Source organism: Cyclopterus lumpus, chromosome 22 (assembly GCF_009769545.1).
Source record: "Cyclopterus lumpus isolate fCycLum1 chromosome 22, fCycLum1.pri, whole genome shotgun sequence".
In the NCBI taxonomy this organism is placed as follows: Eukaryota; Metazoa; Chordata; class Actinopteri; order Perciformes; family Cyclopteridae; genus Cyclopterus; species Cyclopterus lumpus.
In genome coordinates this window covers 3,488,220-3,510,375 of record NC_046987.1, presented here as the reverse complement: position 1 = coordinate 3,510,375, position 22,156 = coordinate 3,488,220, and the positions used below count along the sequence as shown (strand labels likewise).

The following is a 22,156-nucleotide window of genomic DNA, read 5'->3' as shown; positions in this document are numbered from 1 at the left end:
ACGGCTATCTTAACACAAGAGCACGTCCTTTTGTGTGCTGACGCACGCACTAACTTACATTGAAGAAAGCATTCTTGGATTATCACGTTGCTCCTGCGAGCCCAACCTAAAGCCTCAGGAAAGAAGTCGAGCTCATTCAGCAAAGTTCAACATTATGTATAATTGATAATCTTCGCTTGGCTTTCAGTCCCGATTATCTATTCTAATCTCAGCCCATTTATTTGTTCACAGCGGATCACATCTTTAAATAAATGACACAATAAAACAGTATAAACCCTAATGCTGCCTCTTCATTCATCTCCTTTTCTCTTGGTCGACTGCAACCACGGGTGGAATATTTAAACCTCTAAATACAAACAATACTCTTCCCGACACAGTTAGCGGGAGCAGTCTGTGAAAAGTACAGTATTGGTTATGTCATGAGTGTTTCACTCAAGTGGGGATCCAGCAGAGTAGCAATGGCATGACATTTCACAGCATTTGACGCAGATTTTCCAACAAAACAAAATCCACATCTGACAGAAGGAAGAAATGATCCCAGATGCCGTTTCTCTACCATCAAATCTCCTTTTCATTATGAGGTGCTGAAGCCTCAAACTATGTTTATTCTTCATCTCTGCCTCCACGTTTCAAACACAGTCAAGCCACAAGCACACAATATAATAATGCATTTAATTTATATAATATGTGACATGAGCCGTACAGACCGTGAATAAGCCTAACCTTTTCAAAGGGGCTGCTCTCAATTGCAGCACAGAACGAGAGGTAATGTGAGGCTCGACTGCCTTGAGGAAGATGTTATCAAAAAGAAACAAAGGGTGAGGATATTGTGCGGCTTTAATTTGAATAAACAGTCCTGATACTAGACCAGTGTCAGCTGAAACGTCTAGGCAACTTCCTGTGCAACACCATGTGCACGTTCATCATGAAGGAAGGCACAAGCTTTTAAAGATGACTCATAATGATGAAAGATGTGAGAGGTTATGGCTTTTCAGAATATACACTGGATATGGAAAACCAAGCCTGCAGATCTTTTTACAGCACCTGTAATTCATATACAGCTAATTTGTGTAAATCCCGATCTATTGTAAACCAATACACCATAACTGAACAACATTAGATAGCATGTGTCGTCCTATACTTGGTATCCTCCGGTCTGCATGACGAAGCGTCCTCGGGCAACATACTGAACCCTAAAAGTGCCATCGGTGTGTGTGTGTGTGTGTGTCAATGCCTAGTTTAGATCCTGATGAGCAGGTGGCCCTTAGATGGCTGCCTCTGCCATCAGTGTAGGAATGTGTGTGTGTGTATGTTGACATTTTACATAAAGCCCTTACAGTGGTTGGAAGACTTAAAGGAACAATACATTTACCAATGAATCCTATCTGAGTACAAGAGGATGATCGTGATCACGTCGGAGGTTGGAGTTCGTGGTGTTGTACCAGACGGCCTCACGCTTCGATGACATACGGCGTGATGATTTAAACTGTCTCTCACCTTCACAGCAGTCCTGCCACATGCGCAGGTCAATCTGAGGGATGTCGTCACAGCTGCCGTAGCCGTGGGGCAGCTCGGCCACCCTGAAGACGTCCGGCTGGACGCGTGTGATGTTGTCCCCGTTGTCGCACAGCACCCGCGTCAGAGAAGCCTGCTTCAGCTGTGTCAGCTGGGCAGGAGAGAACACACCCGGGTTTTCGTACCAGAACCTGCACCAGGCAGACAGAAGAAAGGGAAGCGGGACGTTTTTACCTCTCACACTGTCCCATGATGGAGAAACACCTGGTGCACTTTACATGATTCCTAAAGAATACTGTCACAGCAGAGGTTTTATACCCTCACAGTGCTCTAATGCTGCACTAACTCAAGTGACCCTACTGTACCTGTCCCCATCCTGCAGGCGTTTGAACTGGGTTGCAAGCAGACACATGAGGGTGGGCCCCACTCTGCTGCCAGGGACCAGGTCTTCAGCCATCAGCGCAGGGAACAGATCGATGTTCAGAGGAGTGCCATACAGCCTGCCACACAGGAAAGATAGTCAGAGACACTAAACTATGTGAATATATTACAATCCAGAAATATTATTCCCCAAAATATCAGTCAAACCATGATTTGTCTCAAAATGATGACAAGACCCTCATAAAGACTACGCTATCTATAAACTGTTCACAAGCATGAATGAGTATAGCCTACAGATAACCCTGTTTCATTTGTTGTGTGCTTGTCTAAAAATTAAAAAAATTAAAATAATCATCTTGACTGTATTTTAATTAACTGACTTAATTAACTGACCTCTGTTAATTAAGAGTTAATTAACTTTAATTAACTGACCTCTGCAGTTTCTCTCTGACGTTAGGATTCTTAATTTCGTTCCTCAGGTCATCAAAGGTCTGAGCCGAGGTCAGATTGCAGAAGACCCTGTAGTCATTGTACGGGGGGATACCATGGTCCCTTCCTCTCTGTATATTCATGGCAGCCAGGTCCAGGGCCACAGCATGCACCATCGAGAACAGCCTCTCCGTCAGCTCTGTATTCAGCATCTGTGTGGAAACACGCATTTTGCCAGCGACGCCAAAGAGCCCGCGAAGCAGTGGGTCGATGCCGCCCTCATTCACGATGCGGAACGGGGAGAAGAAGGCCCGGTGCAGCGAGATGTGTCCCTGGGGGATAGGCTGGAAGTCCTCGTCTAACCTGTAGAGTATTGGGTTGATGAGGGTGTGCCCGAAGCGGAACGCAGCAGTAGCGAAAGCGCTGACGATGCCAGTGTTGATATTGGGGTTGTAACCGGTGTATGGCCCCATCCACTTCATGCCTGCCTCACCCAGGATCTAGGAGACGGGAGAGGGAACACAACTTTCTTTCTTCTTTATCATTGCGACTTTAGTATAACTTTTAACGAAGGCTTTTCTTTTTGTTACAGCCATGGAAATAGTGAGAACAATTTGGAATAAAAAAAGACTTAAGAGGACAGCTGTTACCTTTGGCAACCAGTGCCTGTAGGTGATGTGCTGCATCTGGGCCCCCACTATCTTCCTGGCCTCGTGGTAGATGGTGTCCCCGTCCCAGTGGGGGTTGAGTCTCAGTAGCTCCGTAGCTATGCGGTTGTGTTCCCTGAACCACACCGTGTGCATAGCGGTCAGACCCAGCTGTTCATTGGCCCGGTGATCTCCAGCTAAGAAACATGGAATTGGACTCTCGTTTTCATCCCTCATACACTCAGTGGGAGGTCCAGCAGCAAAGGGCAGGAGAGGCTTCCCTGTCCGCTGGATGATACCTTGCCGGAGCAGACCTCGTTGGCTGGCCAAATCTCGGATTTCCTCAGATTCATGGCGTGAGTTGCCGTAGACATTGGAAGCATCAATGTAAGAGGTCAGCTGGTTGATCTGCTCTCTTGGGTACACGCTGTTCATGAGAAGAGAGGTCATCCCGCTGCCGCACACAGGGCTGGACCGGACAAAGAACATGCAGCGGGCGCCACTCCGCAGCTGCCGTGGGTCATTGGGTGGGAAGTGGATCGGAAAGCATGGCGGGTCATTGGTGCAGACCTGAGTGCACAGCTGGCCGTCGGAGAACCGCGACTGACTGAGAGCCGCCACTGTCGAGTCCAAGTCGTGGTCCAAGAACTGGCCCCACTGCATCAGCATGTGAGTGTAGCGGTCATCGGGAGTGATGGTCTCCGTTCCGATCATGGTGGTGGACACCAACCTCGGCAGAGGTAGCCTGTAGCCATTATGCAGCTGCTCATTTGCCCCTCTCGGCAGGTTGAAGCCATTGTCGTAGACCGACTTCAGGAGGCGTTCGAAGGCCGTGAGGGAGGCGCCCCACATCGGGTGCTGCAGGTTGTTGCAGGTGCCGTCGTGGCTGCGGTACTTCTGGTGGAAGCAAATGTCGGAGCAGTTGTTGAAGCGACGGTGGGCCGTGCATCCCGACAGGTTGGCAATCACATCCAGAAAGTGAGGGGACACCAGGTCGTTGTAGCGGAATGCTGCAGGAAAGCAACAGAAATCACACACGCGGAGGCCGGATGAGTGTTAAAATGGATGCACAGTAACCAAGTGCCTGTTACATAATATTCACATCCATGTATTCTATTCTAGCGAGCAGCTCCTGTCCCGAGGGCACAAGTTGCAGTGTCTCGCTAACCTGCCCTGACTTGCTTTGATATGCAAAAGCCCCAGTGTGCAGCATATCAAAGTGCATGTGTGGGTCTGTGGTGTGTTATGGTGCATGCATGAGAACAAGTGTGAAGTGTGTGTGGCCAACCTCAATGAGGGCTGGGTGAGACTTCCTGTCTGAATAGCAAAACCCGCTACCGGCTTCAAACCCCCAACCCCCTTATCCCTTTACTTTACACACCTTGTTAGTGTGCGGTGTGTGGCTCTCTGTGTTAAGGTGTGGGCAAACTGTGTGGTGTTGCCCTCGGCGATAAAATAGAGACACAATAAAAACAGCACATTAGTTTCTGCTGACAGGCAGAACATTTGGGGCCGGTGCAACAATGAACACTTGGTTGTTGGCATGAGTAATGAAAACACTGTCTCTCTGTGTCTTTGTTCATATTACACACAGCTCATTTCTCTTTCCCCGTCTCTCCTCTTCCTCCAACACTAACTCTCATCTGCATGTTTTCCCTGGAGGACATGAAACTCTTCATTTACACACGATTAGTCCTCTCATTTCTCTTTATTAATCTGTTCTTGTTTTCCAAAGCACCACAACTGAGACGCCATCCCCCAGAACACAGACTGTGTCACACAACCATTTGACCTTTGTGCTGTTAAATTACAAAGAGTACTTTCATGCACCATGAAGCCATTTTTCCTGCATATATGAATGCAAACAAAGACAGATGTTTATGCATATAGGCGTCCGAATCCCCCCCCATCCCCCCCCCCCCATCCCCGGTCTCCCCACACGCATGCATAATTGAGACAATCTGCACACCGACACACGGTGTTGTGTGTGTGACAAAGGGCTAATAAAAGTGTTTATGGGCTCCTCGTCAACTGCTCCACGATTACGTCCCTACGCCTCGGGTCACGCTTAAGACAAAAAGCCATACAGATGGAGGGCTTGTCCGCAGCCAAAAATATGGTAATCCATAGAGTTCTTGAGAATTAAATGACTGACTCATGAGACTTTGCTTAGGAGACTGAATGGGAACTTCTTACTGAATCCACAGTGAGACTTTCGTCAATTCCACTCATCCCCGGGGAAAATGATATTTGTCAAAACTAATATTGCTCAGACAACAATCGACTGGTTGTTGGCCGTTGCCTGGAGTAGGCCAAGCTTACAGCTTTATTAAATCATACCCGACACATGAAAACGTTTCCTCAATAAAGTTAAAGCCACATCTTCATCAATAGTCATTTTCCACGTACGGCCTCTTCCTCTATATTGATAACTTCACACTGTGTAGATAATTGTCATTATAGGAGCCAAATTCAACTGACTCTTCTGAATCACTATTGTTACTGACAGCATCAGTAGCTTTTAGCCGTGGTGCTCCTCACTGTTGACCTGAGAGCGTCGTCGTCTACATCGCTGAGACACAGTTCCCTGTATCTGTGTCACGGGGGTTCTGGCACTGCCCCGCCCCTTTAAGAGGCTATCACCAGGTCTATTAACTCCAATGGGAGCGGTCCATTTAAACAGATTTTTGACAGATTCATTTCCCCCACGAGAACGTGCTGCTGAACTGAAGACAGCCAGTCTGAATCAGCACATATGAAAGATGATGCGTTCACTAGCTGACATACATACTGAAGTGTATCTGTGATCTACAAACCACACAGAAAACAAGATGAAAACCATTTTGTCTTGATGATGTCAGACCTTTCCAAACACAAACACCTATTAATTCTTTCCTCCAAGCCTTAGGTTGTTCCAGTGGTTATTCCCCATGCTATGAAGGCAGCATAATCAACAGCAACGGTGTGCCAAAAGCTCCACCTTCAACAACCGTAAACCAGAGAGCAGACTCCCATGGGCCCTCCGAGGTGTTCACACCCTGACAGCGAGCAGCGGTACAATACGCTCAGACACTGCATGCCTGTAAGGACACGACCGGTTTTGAATTTTAGAAGGTCGATTCGTGGAGATAAAATAACCTAATTGGTGATATTCACTTAGTTCTAATTATTATTATCACCAGCATCCACGATAAAGAAACAGAGGGAATCAAGACATCAAAGTCACATCAAAGAGACATCAAATCGCGAGACAATATTTCAGGTAAAATAAGCACATAATGTTGGAGTTGGGCTTATAGTGAAATGATTTGCAAATGGCAGTAGGCGGTAACTATGAACTGAGCTTAACTAAAACCAACAGCAGGATCATGTTCACCAACTTGGCTGGTTGAACTGCCAATGTTCTTACGCAATGTTCCGATTTAATTTCGTCAAAAAAAAGAGTTTATCCACAAAGTCTCAATTGACACGTCCGAAGTCCCGCCCCCTTTTGCTCCGGTCTCCAATAACAGTTGATCAAGCTTGGGAACTGGCAGATATTTATACTAGATTGGCTTTGTGAACAGCCACATCTTACACAGCCAACCTGAAGTCTCCTTAAAATCATACAATAGTTACAGCCTTGTTCATACATATGCACACACTTGCACAGTAAAGTAACACAAAGGTACATCCTCTTTTGGCAGCAGCACACGAGACTCACCGGTGCCGTTGGTGTCGACCGTGAGACCCTGGTTGACGTGGTTCTGGATGAGCAGAAGAGTCTGCTCGAAGATCTCCCCGGCACGCGCCTGCTCCACTGTGTAGGGGTCTCGTGGATACCGGAAGAGAGCTAGCAACTCTCCTGGGGTACGAGGCTGCCTGGAGGAATGAGGGACAGAGACACTGTGTAAGGGAGGAGAACCACAACGTGATCAAGGGGAACAGACAATGGATATGATAATGTGGAGAGAAGTTTCATGTTTAAACCACATTGTTATGGGTACATTTTTTCTTTCCTTGTTACAAAGGCTGGAAAAGCAGGCAGAGCTTTCTCTGACACTCCAGAACATGTCAGTCTGTGTGCATGATGAGTGTGTGTGGTTCCCAAAAATCTGCTAACTTTTCATTGGATATCCATATACACAGTATATTCATGTATTCTATGATAAACATGGAGTATATATGTAGAATATACAATATAAATACATATATATACATGAATTGTAAACTCTATCGGATGAAAAGTGCATTTACATAATTACTTTTTCCCCTGTGGAAAAACGGCTGCCTTATAGACATTTTGAAAAGCTGTCGTCACAGATGAAATGAACAGCTGCTGTCGTCAACAAACTGTCATGTTGAGCAGCAGCACGGCCAACGTGCTTCATGCTACTAGCTTTACTCTCATTGTCAAATGTCATTCTGCTTTTCCTGTTCTATCCAAACCATGTTTGAGGACCCGGGTGCAGGGCGGGGCGGCCTCTTAATCTGTGATGGCCGTTAAAGAGAGCTGGAAATCCCCATATCTCAATTCAGGTTACACTGCGACTTCACGTGTGTGTTCCTCCTCTTCATGTGTGTCTTTGTGTGTATGTGTCGGTGCATTCATTTGTGAGCATGCCAAGAAACACACAGCTGCTAATCACATCATTCAACAGGATGGAAACACTGAGGAGCTATACTGGATGAAAACAGATTAACAAAGACCTCAAGACACAATCATTTCTCTTATCATCCCCAACATGTTTTACGGTGATGCACAGAAGAAAAAGACATCGATAAAGATGTCATGAAAGGCTATTGACTGCAGCTGTCAGAGTAACTAAATGTCTGTCCCAGAGGAAAGGAATGGAGCATTCTGACCTGCGTCTTTAACACTGCAAAACCCTGTGCACTGAAACAGGAAAGAGCAGCAATAATAGCAGCCCTTCTGAATGGCCACACTCTCTCCCTGAAGGCTCTGACTCAGACTTAGAGCATGCAGGTCACGTCCTAAGATGACGTGAGACAAGCCATTTGTATCCTAACTGAGGCCCCATGAGCTTGTAGCTCTGCACTGAGACTATATGGAGCTGAATAGTTCAATTAGTCCACATGTAAAATGATTTATGACACACTATAGTTGCAGAGTGCTGCTCTTTTTGTTTGGTAGCAATCTATATCAATGATAAATAAAATATATTAAATGCATGTCTAATCAAAAACACTGTCTCTCCACAAGATGTTCACCAGTACAGACATTTATAGTAAGAGAAAACGTATATAACACATCAGAACCACATGTGTGAATGATAAACTCCCATATTTGTGATTAACCCCTCAAAAAGTGTCTTTACGATTTTAAGATTTCCCTGCATAGTCCTGGAACCAGGTGCTTTTCTCTAGTGTTCCACTGTGCACAGCACCCCTCACTGTAGGCTGATTGTACATTTACTTAGTGTGAGGCGTAGTTTTGCTGGCTGACAATACTGGTCAATATAGACAGTAGCTTTGCTCTTTAGAGATGCTGATTTGCAGGATGTCCTGTGTTGAGCTGGTCACAATTGACCAATCAGCCGTCTGCAGTAGTTTACCTCACTATCCTCAACTAGGAAACCAGAATAATAGCTACATATAATTAATATAAACTACATTTAATAATGATGACCGGGTGAAGCTCTGACTGCAGGTAAAGAGAACAGTGTGCCTGTGCACCTGTTGACCTTCAGGGCCACAGATGTTCTGCTGGTGGAGGCGAGGAGAGCCGTGCCGTGCCATGCAGTGCAAACGTAGCATTACATGGAGGAATGTGAAATGTGAATATTAACACGATTCTGATTTGTGCTATAATTTTGCGATTCCTGTATAAGGTGACCTATTTTTGTCTGAATAATTGTAGCCTTCATTTTAAACGTGTTTAAACCCGTGACTTACCCATCAAAGAGACGTCTCCTGGTTGACTCAATAGCGCTGTCCACGTTGCGGATGGCCTGCTCGATGGACGTGCTCACAAAGGTGTCGCCCTGTCTGCTGACTGCAGGAACTGTTGTCACACAGAGGCAGACAAAAGAAATCAAATACATTGGAGATCTTAATGAAGCATATACAAAGTTGCTCTACATGACTCTGACATCATTGTTCCATTAAACTGCTCACCGAAAGGTTCTCTGTACAACATTCAGAGCATTAATATAGCAGCAAATGACTCTCATCAATGTAAAGGTGTTGAGGAGTAATGTCTGCCTGAGCGCTGTGAGCAGAGCTTCTCAGTGCTTTGTCGGCACAGCTGGCTCTCCTACAGCGGTCGCAGTGGAGGAAGCCGTCCTGACCAATCAAGTTGTCGCAGAAGCGTAAGCTTTCATTTTTTGTACGTTATTTACACCACCGAATGAATACACAGAAAGAATGAATGACAAATTCATAGATTAATTATCTAGGTCGGAAAGATGTTTTATTTTATATATATTATAAATATTATAAATGACTATTACGATTATAATGGCATCTGAGCCTCTTGAACATACGGTGTATGCTAGCAGAAGCACAAGCTAGCAACACTTTGTGACTGACGGTGGCCTTAAAAGTACGTTTCAGACAACCACTCTGCCGGTGTTCTGGACTAAAATCGAGGCAGAATATCCTGAGATCGCACTGAAACCTGCTTCCATTTCCAACATCCTGTCTTTGTGAAGCGGTTTTCTGCAGTGACAGCGACCAGAACTAAGTTACGGAGAAGACATAAAGAACACACTTCGGGTGTCGTTGTCTCCCATCACCCCGAGATGGGGCCGGCTCGCTGCAGAGAAACAAGCTCAGGGCTCCCACTAACTCGGCGTAATGGTGAGTTGTCATTTTATGCACTTTATATTAGATTTAATGCCAGTCGTATCATTTTATTATATTATATTATTATATTTATCACCCACACCATGAAGGCCAGTCCGATAAAATGTTGTCTTGCGCGAAACCGGTCCGTGGCGCAAAAGAGGTTGTGGCCCGCTGATTGACACAATGCAGTGCCACTGCATTCCACGTTCTAACAACAGGAGGTTACCAGTGTGGCTCAGAAATAGAGGCTAGCCTTGGGCAAGACATTTAACCCCCAGTTGCTGATGTGCAGGTGGCACCTTGCATGGCAGCCTACCATCAGTGTGTGGATGGGTGAATGATGACATGCAGGGTTAAAGTGCTTTGAGTGGCCGTAGCGCTAGAAACACAGTATACCAGTACAGTCCATTTACTAGAAATCAGGACATACATCTTAGGTTACTGTAAGCCACTGAACCTTTTAAGGTGCTGCACTCCAGCTCATACATTTGCAGCGAATACATTTCTGGCAAACTCCATAGAACACAGTGAGATTGCAAGGTGAGGACTAAGAGAGTCCAACGACAACAGAGCACATTGATACGGTTTACGGTTCACCAGCAGGAAACACCAACACACAAGGAACAGCTGACCTGTTTCACAGCTCACTAATGATTTTCCAACGTTCCTACTTCACTTTCTCTTCTTTGTGCCTGCATTAGTTCATCTCTCAGGATATCAAATGATCAGAGCTTTTACTTGTCATTTGACAGCAGATTGACATTACGGTACACCACCTGATCCTACCCCTCCAGCAGAAAGGGGAAATAGACAGCAACATGTGTACCTGTGACAGTGAGCACCATGCTGGCAACCTGGTAGCCGATGGGATTGCGTGCGACACACTCGTAGCGACCGGCGTCAGCAGTGCCCACGTCTCTCACCTCGAGATAACCCTCGGGGCTGATGTGGAACTTTCCACTCTCTGTCACCTGCACACCATCCTGGTAGAGAGAGGGCGGGACAAAGGGGAGAGGTCAAGACCATGGGAGAGTGGATGTTGAGGTGTGAATGGGACCTGTTATATAAGCTCACTGAGCCATTTGTTTTAGGACAGAAACTTGAAAAACTTCCTACATATTAATCACTAAGTTACTTCATTGTCATTATTTGCGTTAACTAATACAATGACAAATAAAGTAACCACACACCAGTCCCTTTTTTTCTTCACTGTTCTCATTCAACCACTAACCCCATGACCTCTGTAGCGATGAGGTAACAACAGGAGCTCTATCATCTAACCTTGTTCCAGGTGAGGGCAGGTTGTGGCTGGCCCTGAGCGCTGCAGGGAATCTGGACATCCTGGCCAGACTCCACCGTCACGTCCCTTGGAGCATTTGTGAAAACAGGCGTTACTGGATGAGTTAAAACATACACACACACACATACGCATGTGTTAATGATTATGCGCTCGTGCTCAAAGTAATGTACATGTAACAACTGCATTGTATAGTCCATCAGAGCAGACATGACACCCTGATAAGTATCTTTGTGTTTCAGTGTCCTGCATATGCTCACAGGACACAAACACACTCTCAGTGTTTGTGTTACACTGCAGTCGCTATCTTTCTTGCCTCTATTACAGAGCTGCACGACGCTCAACGTCTGTGTGGAGATGAAGGCAGACAAAAGGAAATAATGCATTGCTTCATGTGGTAGCAAATAGAGCAGTGGGTAATTGCTCTTAGTGCATCACATGTATGCTGCATTTCATAGAGCGGTTTGCAGTTTTACTCCCCAATTTCACCATATTGTGTCTAACATTCATGATACAACCCTTCCGCAGCACACACACACACACACACACACACACACACACACACACACACACAGCATGTTCAAATTCCTTCATGGTTCCCATGTAGCAGCCAGCAGTGAGCCACCTGGCCATGGGAAAATCCCACAAGTTTTGGGAACACTAAGTGGGGGAGGGAGGCAGTTTGATAGTTGTCAAACACTAATTAACTGCCTTTAAATCAAAGTTGAACTTTCTAAAACACAGGGTTCACCGTGTGCTGGATCCCTTTTGGCTACCAGGGTGCTCCAACACAGTTCATATTATCAAGGGGGACGCTGACATTGGTCTGATCCACAGAAGACGAATCACGTCTGCTTTTACTTTCTTCTAATGCTTCGTCTATTCCTCTGCACAGCGCTCTTAAAAGCAGGCAGCCGTCACACACTGCCAGCATGGGTGTACAGTGCTGTAGCAGTGTGGGGCTATTATGCAACGTGTACTTTGTGCCATGTTAACAGCCATTACTACATGGAAAAACATGGTGTCATCAGAGGATTACAGACTGCCATGCTTTCCTGTGCTATGTCAAGCCTGTAATTTCAACTACACATACACACACACACACACACACACACACACACACACACACACACACACACACACACATAAATACAAGCATCTGCACACAATGGAGAAGCAGTGAGACACTCCAACTTATAGAGGCCTTCTTCCAAACAAAGACGGATGCAAACCCATACGTGCATTACAGGACAGTATAATACAGCATAGTACATTTAAAGATGAGGCGGACACAGCTATACTGTATATCTTTCAATGTAAACATGCTTTGTTTCATAGAAGATTTGCATGTGAAAATGTAAAATTAGCTGTAAATGGAGAGTGCTGCACCACTCCAACCCTCTTTAAATGTGACCACCTATCACTCCCCTCCTCCCACATTAGAGGAGGGCTTTTCAGCAGCCAAATACTTTACTCTTCTGTCTAACAGAAGAGATTGGCTTCCATGTTAACCACTGCAGTGGATCTTCACCAGCAGATGAATGGCTTGATCCTCACTCCCACTTTAAATTTAAATGCACCTAACTAGCTGTGACATGAAGGATCTAGTACACATGGTCAGTCAGAAGCTTCTCCCTACACCCTCACCTCTTTGCTGGATGCTGAGCTGCACAGCGGTGCGCACAGTCCCCACAGGGCTGACCGCCTGGCACTCATACTGGCCCTCGTCGTGGGCCGCCACCCGAGTGATGCGGAGAGTGCCGGAGGCCAGGACCACGTAACGGCGGTCGAGGGGTAACGGACTGCCCCCACGTGTCCAGGCAATTACCGGCTTGGGGTAACCACTTGCCTCACAGGGGAAGTCCACCGTGTGACCCTCCAGGACGGACTGGTCCTGTGGAGTGACCGTGAACTGGGGGATCGCTGTGGGCAAAGGGGGAAAAGGTGGTTTCATTTAGTAGGACTATAAAATGTGGCTTCAGGACACATTACGAAGCTGTTAGACCCATGATTCCCAACAACAGCTGAAGACATATAGTGATAACGATTCATAATTAGGATAATAGCAGTAAAAAGCACTGTCTGGTCTCATTGTCTAGTGTGAATAGATGTTTCCATCAGTGAAATCACTTGGTTATATGATTAAAGACATTTCTTTTTTTAACTGCTTCTAATGAGTCCCTAGTTGCAGTTTGCAGAAAACACAAGATACAAGTTTAAAAATGCCCAATCCTATTCACCTAACAGTGAACAGTGAATTCTGATTCCTACCTTGTACGATGATATACGCCGTAGCGTGTATAGTATCAACATTATTCGATGCAAAACAGGTGTACTGTCCCCCATCTGCCTGGTCCACGTTCTGGATGTAAAGCCCTCCAGAGGGGGTGATGTTGACACGGGCGTCGTTGGGCAGGGGCGTGCGATCGCCCTTGGTCCAGGAGACCCGGGGCTGCGGCTGGCCCGTGGCGCTACACTCCAGGGTCACACTCTCTCCCACCAGCACCTCGGTGTTCTGGGGCTGGATCACAAAACTTGGCCGTACTGGAGAAGAAGCATGAGGGGGGGATGAACGTGGGAATGGGGTTACATTAATTCATCTGGGTTTCTGGTTTGATTCCCTTCAGGGTATTAGGAAGCTATTGATGACCAACACGTTCAAAAGAAAACTGCTGAACAAGCTGTTGTGCATCTGCAGGGTCAGTTCACACACACAGATCCTCTATTTCTTCTAAAGCGACCTCCTACATGTATCACAAATAATGGTGGAGTCCTGTCCATGTTTGGCCAGTGATTACAGTGGAGTCAGAGGAAATATGTACACAGCTAGAGGCCAAGCGTTTATAATCACACGAGACAGGAAAAAACACCATCTGCTCTCAGAAACTGTTCCTTAACAAGGGGTCGTTGCCAGGGCGATCGGTCACCCCGGCGATGATCCTCAGGTCAACAACAGGCAGCCGCGCTAATCTCACCCAGCAGGCAGCTATTGACACTGTGACTGATTGATGTGTGAAATACAGAGGGCAGAATTAACTTGTGTGTGTGTGTGTGTGTAAGTATGTGGGAGATAGATTTGACATGAAAGCCAGCGGGATTTGCTCACGGCTCAGTGAGACTTCCTAGTTATTTGGCCTGCTGAATTGAGGGGAGCCTAGATGCTCCTCACATTGCAGACACCTTGCTCTATTCCGATAACAGAAACAGATCATATCATGTTCGTTAAGTCTGACCAGCAGAACTCATCGAGGAAGCCTCATCAAAAGTTAACAAATGCAGTAGATTTAAGTTGGATTGGACACATTGTGCAGTGAAAGTGATGTAAGTTAATCAACCTGGACATTGACATAACAGATTTATGCACGACATGTTGCACGATGCAGTTTTAGCCGGTGATAAGTCGCCTGTGATGACACTTACAGGGGGCTCCAAAGTATCGCAGCGTGACCTGTGAAGTCTTAACCTCGCCGGCCACGTTTTTGGCCATACACTGGTAGACTCCCTGGTCTGTCTCCCTGGTGTCCTGAATCATCAGCGTCCCGTCCTCCAGCAGGTTTAGACGGCTGTCATCGCGCATGTTCAGAGCGTTGCTGTCAGGAAGGAGCGCACGGAGATACACATCACAACCGATTAAACAGAGCTCAGTATCTGTATACATTCTGTTCACACTATCGACTTTACACTAAATCATTATTGACAAATGTCAAAACTTGGCAACTTTTGTTTAATTTATTTCAAATGTCAACAATTTATGGGACTTAAACACATCAAATTAATCTTTCAAGAAACTGGCTGAACGAAGACAATAAAACTGATTCTCATTCCTACTTGAATTAGCGCCTCCTGGTTGTATGCCTCCACCAACCAGTCAAGTATCAGTTTATATCTAACTATATATATATATATGTCTGTCCAAAATGTCAACACTTCACTATTGTATCCTATTTGACATTTGGTGAAATTGTCTTAATTAGCATATCAATTATCAGTTTATGACCAAAAATGTGTTTGCTGAGGTCACAGTGACCTGTTGACCACAGAATTCTAGTCAGGTCATCCTCAAGGCATTCCTGAGATATTGCTTTCACGAGAAAACCCCAAAAGCTTCCAAACAGCCAGAGAAGGGAGTCTCTGGTTACTTGGTAACGAGGTGATAACATTAAGTGTCTTACTTGTTCCTGAGCCAGATGATCTGGGGTTTCGGGTTGCCTTCAGCCCGACAGGTGAAGTAGACAGTGTTCCCCGATGTCACATCGACATCCTGAGGCTCTGAGGTGATCCGAGGTACCTCTGGAGGAAAAGGACAGATAGAACGATGGGAAGGCAATTGTAGGCTGGTTAAAATCCATATCCATTCTTTTGTATGTGCCTGTATTGATGGTGAGCCAACCAGTCTGTCTGTTGAAGCAAGCCTCTAGTGAATCTGTCTAGGCAGATCTTCAGAAGCAGTTTAGACAAATAGGAGACGATCCTCTGGCTACATTTCCTGAGCCGCCACATCCAAAGATTACTGACACCGTCAGTTCCGTAGCCTGAGCTGTAGAACGGTCTACCTGCTAAATACTCCACATTAACACTGGGAATTGTAATTGCTGTTTAAATCTGGTTTGCGGTAACCCGGGGGGGGGGGGGGGGGGGGGGGGGGGGGGGTCACTTCATCTCAAGAACGGCGGCTGTTTTGACAGCTGTTCCACCCGCCGTGCATTGCTCCATCTCGTTCACAGGGGGAACTTCATCAGTCTTGCTCTGCGAACCGATGAAGTGGAGGGGGTAACATGGAGCGAGAATGGGCGAGTTGGCGCCATCAAATTAGCTGCTGAGAATTAAATGTGGTTGGGTTACAGTCAGCTGCCAACTGGCCCGCCTCCCTGGCCCAGAGTAAAGCATTCTGTGGGAGCCGGAGGAAACACAGAGCTAAGACGGTTGGATAGCCGCTTGTTATCGACACCAATGAAAATGTGCCAGACAGATTTACAGTAAAATGTAGACTTTCTTTTCTACTTGCAGTTAAGAAGCATCAGTGCATTTAAACCTGTGCTGAAGCATACTTCAGCCAAAGTCTATCTTAAAACATATTGTATTCATCCTATTAATAGTAAATGTTATCCTGTGGGTTGTTGTTTTTGTCATGTTCTTTGTTTTTCAGCCGAAGCATCCCACCCAACATGGCACACTACAGCCTTCAAAGCTGCAGGGCATCTTCTGCCAGCACAAAATTACAGAAATCTCACAAATCATTGAGAGTTGAGATATGTTATCATTTGATGAGCTCACAGGGAGGTACATATTAAACATTCAACTTTCCCAATAAAAAGTTTGAAAACTATAATTAGAAACAGACAAACTATGCAGGTCTTTAAACTCAGACAAAGGTTGTCTCAGTTGTCTGTATAGGCTGATGCTTGACTTCTCCTCTAATTTGAGGATAGGGTTTAGAGGTTTCATTCCCCTCTGCAGATTGGGAAATAGTATTGTGGGAGTGTTTAGTAATATCTGAGTCAGTGAGGCAGCATTATCTAATTTAAAAATCTCTAACTACACCCTGTATAGATGATAAAACTGACTAAAAAAGAATGACATGACAAGCCTGTGGACGCCCTATCACATCATTCCACCAGAGGCCAAAGGGGGTCCTGACTGTCTTTTACCCAGACTAGAGACACATCTGGTGGTGTATGAAGAGAGAAACAGCTGGGTGCATGCAGATCTCAGACACAAAGAGAGGATACACCTGTGTCTGTGAGACAGGGTGACTATGCATACCTGCTACTTGCTGGCAGGAGGGCTGTAGGTTTTGTATGTGGATTGAGTTGTGGTTCAATTTAGGAGACTGTGTATAGGAATAGAAACATGGAAGCCACATGTGCAGTGTGGCTTTACCTATGCTTGCCCAGATGTGTGTTTCTATTAGTTTCAAAAGTGTAAAAATAAACAAGGTTTCAAAAAGGAGGCTTTTAATAACCCAGTCAGAGGGCTGTCTTTACATTACATTACATTACACGGTGCCTAGTTGATGCTATTAATGGAAGAGCTGAAAACGTGTTTAAAATGATATACCACAGTTGAGCTCCTCTGCAGTGAGCGTTGCCACAGATCGGCCCTGTAGGCGGCTGGGGTAGTCGCAGGTGGCAGCAGCCTGAGCATTGCCTGACTCAGCATACTGCTTCAGCAGGTCAGCCAGCCACAGCAGCTCACAGTCACAGTTCAACGCATTGGAATCCAGTCGCCTGAACACAACATGCACAGATACACACACACACATAGCAGGGGAGAAATGGGCATGTAGTCCATCAATTAAGCATATATATGACTTGTAGCTGTGGAGTTGTGCATGTAGTGGTGTTATGTAAACCCTCTCTGGCAGTTAATGAACTCAAACTGGTCTGGCATAGCCAGGCCCGGCTCAGTCCAAACATGGGGCTTAGCAGGGCCATATTGGAAGACTCTCTGCTGCTGCTGTGGGAAACTATCTCTCTGCTTGGCCTCCTTCCCTGGTAATTGATCCAGCTTTCAGTTCTACCACAATGGCACCCTTATTCAAGTGTGTTGTAAACAAATTAGATTTCTATCCACATGTATCACTTTGACCCTGAAAGGATAAATATATATATATATATATATATATATATATATATATATATATATATATATATATACACATATATACTGCAGTTCTTCTTAGTCTTTTTAAGCACTGGCCTGCAATCTAACACATTCTGGAAAGGTCAGACAAGAGGGTGGAAAACAATGGGATGAGGTGATTGTTCTTCGGGGTTTGAAGCTGTGTTCAAGATTGTTCGCTTCATGTTGTAAGAACCCGAATTCTCTCATTCTCTTTGCTTTGCTTTTCTCATCCCACACCGCAATCTCCACTGCAGCTGACTAACAAAAAATAGTCAAACGGTGGGAAGGACTGCGCTGTGGGCCTTGAGATAGAAACCAGCTCGCAGCCGAGGAAGCGTGAGAACCGTGTAGTGTGGTTACATGGCAACTGACAACATGACCCCGTTGACACTGGGTGTGATGGGAGTGAGATACAGGATATGATACGAGATGCATTCTAACACAGCTGTTTCAGGGGTTGTTGGGGAGATTTCCACTTACAGTCGCTTCATGGCCTGAAGATGAGAGAAGGTTCCCGGGACGAGCTGGGAGATTCTGTTGTTGTGCAAAAACCTGAGTGAGAGAGAGAAGAACTGTAAGATGATCCATCAGTGCTCTTACTAGCTATATAGCTGGCCTGAAAGAGCACCCAAAGACTCCATTCACACATTTTGAAAATAATTGACCAAACTAATAATAGTCGAACACATATTGAGGATGTACCTTTTGCTACTATCATATGCCATTTTCCAAATGGGAAAGAAAACAGGATTTTTCCAGAACAAAACATTTGACTGTTTATGTAAGGCTCTGACTCAAAACTATTCAACCTTAAAGGTAACAGAAATGTAATACAATATTCATGAATATGTTCTATTACTGTATAATCACCTGAATTGTTTGGGTCCTTCATATGTACAAAGGGAGCGTGTCCTCTTCAAGGAGACCTCCATGTTTGAACTGCCATGTTTCTACAGTAGCCCACAACGGGCTCCAATAAGAGCCTTTTGTGTGTTACGTCACCTGAAGACCACCATAGTTCTCGGTAAGCAGACGAGTATTGGGTTGGTTACAAGCGGCAACCTCACCACTAGATGCCACTAACTCCTACGCATAGTGACTTTAAATAACTAAACCAAGAGAATCTTTGATGAAGCTCTTCATCTTCTAACCCAACCTGTAGGAATCAATCTACAGATATGCTCTGGACACTTTGACTGTGACCATGGAGATATCCTCAACAAGCCACTCAGAACTTGCATCTGGGAATCCCTTCCCTCCCCTTTCTGCCATGACTGGCAGGTGTCCCTCCTTGTTCTCGTACTCTCCAGTGGCTGGGAAGTATGGATACACTGGGCAGCCAATGGCCCATAAACAGGAACAATGAAACAGGAATTTAAGGACTTTATTCAACCCGTGGAGAGTTTTAGGAGCACAGGCGAGAGTACATCTGCGTGTTGTCAAGAAAGTTCCTATCCAGAGCGTTCGGAGGCAGCTAACAGGCTACATATAGGACATTATTTGTGGTCTAGCGGACCACTGGCCATCCGTGATCTGTATTTAACTGATAAATAATACTGCAGTATATAATCAGTGACCCGTGATTGACACCATGTGCGGTGTGACATTCCTATCGGTGGTTGTCAATGAGTTCAGCTCTTTGTTTAATGAGGCCAAGATGTGTTCTCAGACCTCAGTCCAATTCAGGACCCGGTTTGAGAGTTGTGATCTCATTCAGTTCCACCGGTTTCTTGTTCTCTCACCGATTGTCCCAATGTGAGTATCTTTGGAAGCAGTATAATAAGCAAAGCCAGCTATCTGCCCAACAAATAAACTACTCGCAGAACTAAATTAGCTTCATGGGAACTAAGTATAAGTCGGGGATCAACTGCCAGAATCTGCTATCATTACTGTATTATTTTCTGAAGCAACGACAAACTAATCTCTTACTATATAGGGAGCCTCAGAGGCTTGTTAGGAGACATTTTACCACAGCAGGTCATTCCAATGTCATGCTCAGCAAAGTCTGGACCAGCCTGAATTGACCCTTTTAATTCCATACCAAGTACATCATGTCAGTTATTGCTTTCTGGCTCCTATCAAGTGCCCTGGTGAATCCAGCAGTGCCGTTGGATCTGTTAAACCATTGATTTATGTCCGCATTTAAGTCGGAATCCGCTTTTTCCTCCTTTTTGAAGCATTTTATTTTGAGTAGAGTACATTTTGTAGGTATCTTGAGCGAATGGTCAGACAGGATGAACTTACAGTCGTTCCAGCTTTGGTAGGTGAGTGAATGATTCTGGTTCCAAAGACTCAATGTTGTTGAAGTGCAGGTACCTGGAGAAGAACAAAGTGTAGACAAAGCACAGTAAAACTGGATTAGGGCTCCCTGTCTGACTAAATAGAAGTGCATTGTCCTAGTAGGCCCTAAGAGGTGGAGGTAAACGAGAACACCGACATGTCCTCCAGTCATCCCTGTTCACCTGGCCACTTCATAACACTGAAAATAACCGCCTCAGATAAGCTGATATCTAGCTCTGGCTGAATGCAGCCAGACGGGAGGAATTTCTACATCAGGTATTCATCTTGGACAGTTAATATACAGAGTCTGAAAATCAATGGCTACAGTTTGAGTATTGACCACATAGAATGAAAACATAAAGCCTTTGAACTGAGAAAACATAAACCAAACAGTAGGCAACAAAATAAAAGGTTAGAGACATGAAATCCAACTGATGGCTGAATGGTAACGGCAGGTTCAGGTTCAGTTGGGTATCTGCTTGTTTAGAAAGCAACAGTCAAAGCAGCTGCAGAAAGACTTCAAGCTGCACAGAGTGTGACCTAAAACACAATATTCCTCTAGATGTCTTCTACTGTCCACACATACAAATCCATTTGAGTTTTGTCTGGAAGAACAACTCGACTGTTGATACTTTTACAAGCTGTACTGGACATCCAACGTCTTTGGATGTTGATTGTTCGAGAAGAGCCACAACACAGTACAGCCAAGCGACAGACAGAGAGGTTTACTGAAGACAGCAGTACAATGGCTTTGGGCCCTTCACCTCCATCTAGGGTCAATCAGCATCCCACGGCAGTTATTTCATTACACTTTCAATGCTAATTGTGTTACAATTTTAGATAGTGATGACATTGAATCAATCAGCTGTGGTTTAATCATTAATAAGAGGACACGAAGGCGGGCTGCACAATTGATAGAAGCTCCACACAACTAAATGGACACGATGGACCGCGTCATTGATGTTTAGAACGTGAGCTCCGCTTATAGGAAACTTTGCTGCATATGAAATCAAGCTCTTCCTAAACAGCCAGCCGCCAGGAGGCGAGCCAGACGTTTTGGGCTTTACTTGTGGGGATCTGCAGCCTGTGAAAAGCTTTCCTCAAAGAGTAGAAGAGTAATATACTGTCTACTAACAGTGAGTTAGAGCATTTCTAAAGGAAATGTGCACATCAGCCATTTTGGTTGTGATAATGACACACTGGCTTATCGGCACCCTAGAGTTCTATTACAACTCTGTAAACACAATTTGTATTAATAACATCAATCAACAGTTTTCTTTCATGTCAAACATGCACGTGTATAACAATACAACTTTTGTATTTTTCTTCTTTCTTTTATTTAAGCAGCAGCAAAGTTTCTGAGGATCAAGACTTACAGGATGCAGCTTAATTTGATCACACAGACTTAACATACATGATAAACCCTTGGAGCAGGTTACAGCCAACTGGAGCAGAAGAAGAGTTTCTGCAGCAGCAGGAGTAACGCAATGTGAGTCAAGCTTTGCTCTTAAGCAGAAGCTCTGACTCCAGCACAACACTGCTCGCACTACCAGCAGCACACGGCTAGATAACATGCTTTGAGCTTTGCATTGGGTGGCAAACGTCTGTTGTCCTGACCACAACACATGCGACTCATGCAAAGGGATCAAAGAGGGTCAGCGTGGCATACAGGGGTGGGTGCATACACGGCATGCATGGTGGCGGTGGAAAGGTGGATAGAGGGGCGCACGTGGGGGTGTCACTGCAGTGACAAGTAACTAACAGAGCTCTCATGACTCCTGTGTAAGGCCTACACAGTCATGTCATACAGACCAAAACATATGATGTCAACATCTGGGACACGCCTGCCACTAAAGACCACTTCAACGGAACTGCATAGCTCGGCAGCAGCTTGAGTCAATGGTTACTTCCTGTCAACTGATGTTATTCACATACACTGCAACAGGACATATACACTGGGGCCCATTTGGAACGTTATTCCATTAAAACAGAACAATTGCTATGGTTTTATGTTTGTTATGGTCTGTCAAGGGACTACAGATGGAAATTAGCTGTAGCTACAATCTGGTTCAGTGCATCAAATGGTGACATTTATGTTTTAACTGTACATGGTCCCTTTTAAATAAAGATATACAAAAAAGATTTCTCAGTTGTAAACATAAACATTCAGAGTGTGTACCAGTTGATTTACCGT

The 22,156-nt window shown here is 45.2% G+C and overlaps 1 protein-coding gene across 1 annotated transcript in view; it reads right to left on the bottom strand.

The window, feature by feature from the left end:
* LOC117751678 (peroxidasin) overlaps window positions 1-22,156 on the bottom strand; it is a 40,069-nt gene that overhangs the window by 2,749 nt on the left and 15,164 nt on the right. Inside the window, exons 5-19 of the mRNA XM_034563630.1 lie at window positions 19,927-19,998; window positions 18,163-18,234; window positions 17,116-17,285; window positions 15,231-15,348; window positions 14,479-14,648; window positions 13,330-13,602; window positions 12,706-12,981; window positions 11,043-11,155; window positions 10,588-10,744; window positions 8,868-8,976; window positions 6,676-6,833; window positions 2,976-3,982; window positions 2,329-2,825; window positions 1,881-2,015; window positions 1,498-1,706 (exon numbers count right to left, since the gene is read on the bottom strand). Coding sequence (XP_034419521.1) covers window positions 1,498-1,706; window positions 1,881-2,015; window positions 2,329-2,825; window positions 2,976-3,982; window positions 6,676-6,833; window positions 8,868-8,976; window positions 10,588-10,744; window positions 11,043-11,155; window positions 12,706-12,981; window positions 13,330-13,602; window positions 14,479-14,648; window positions 15,231-15,348; window positions 17,116-17,285; window positions 18,163-18,234; window positions 19,927-19,998 — 3,536 coding nt within the window. The remainder of the gene's footprint in view (window positions 1-1,497; window positions 1,707-1,880; window positions 2,016-2,328; window positions 2,826-2,975; window positions 3,983-6,675; window positions 6,834-8,867; window positions 8,977-10,587; window positions 10,745-11,042; window positions 11,156-12,705; window positions 12,982-13,329; window positions 13,603-14,478; window positions 14,649-15,230; window positions 15,349-17,115; window positions 17,286-18,162; window positions 18,235-19,926; window positions 19,999-22,156) is intronic.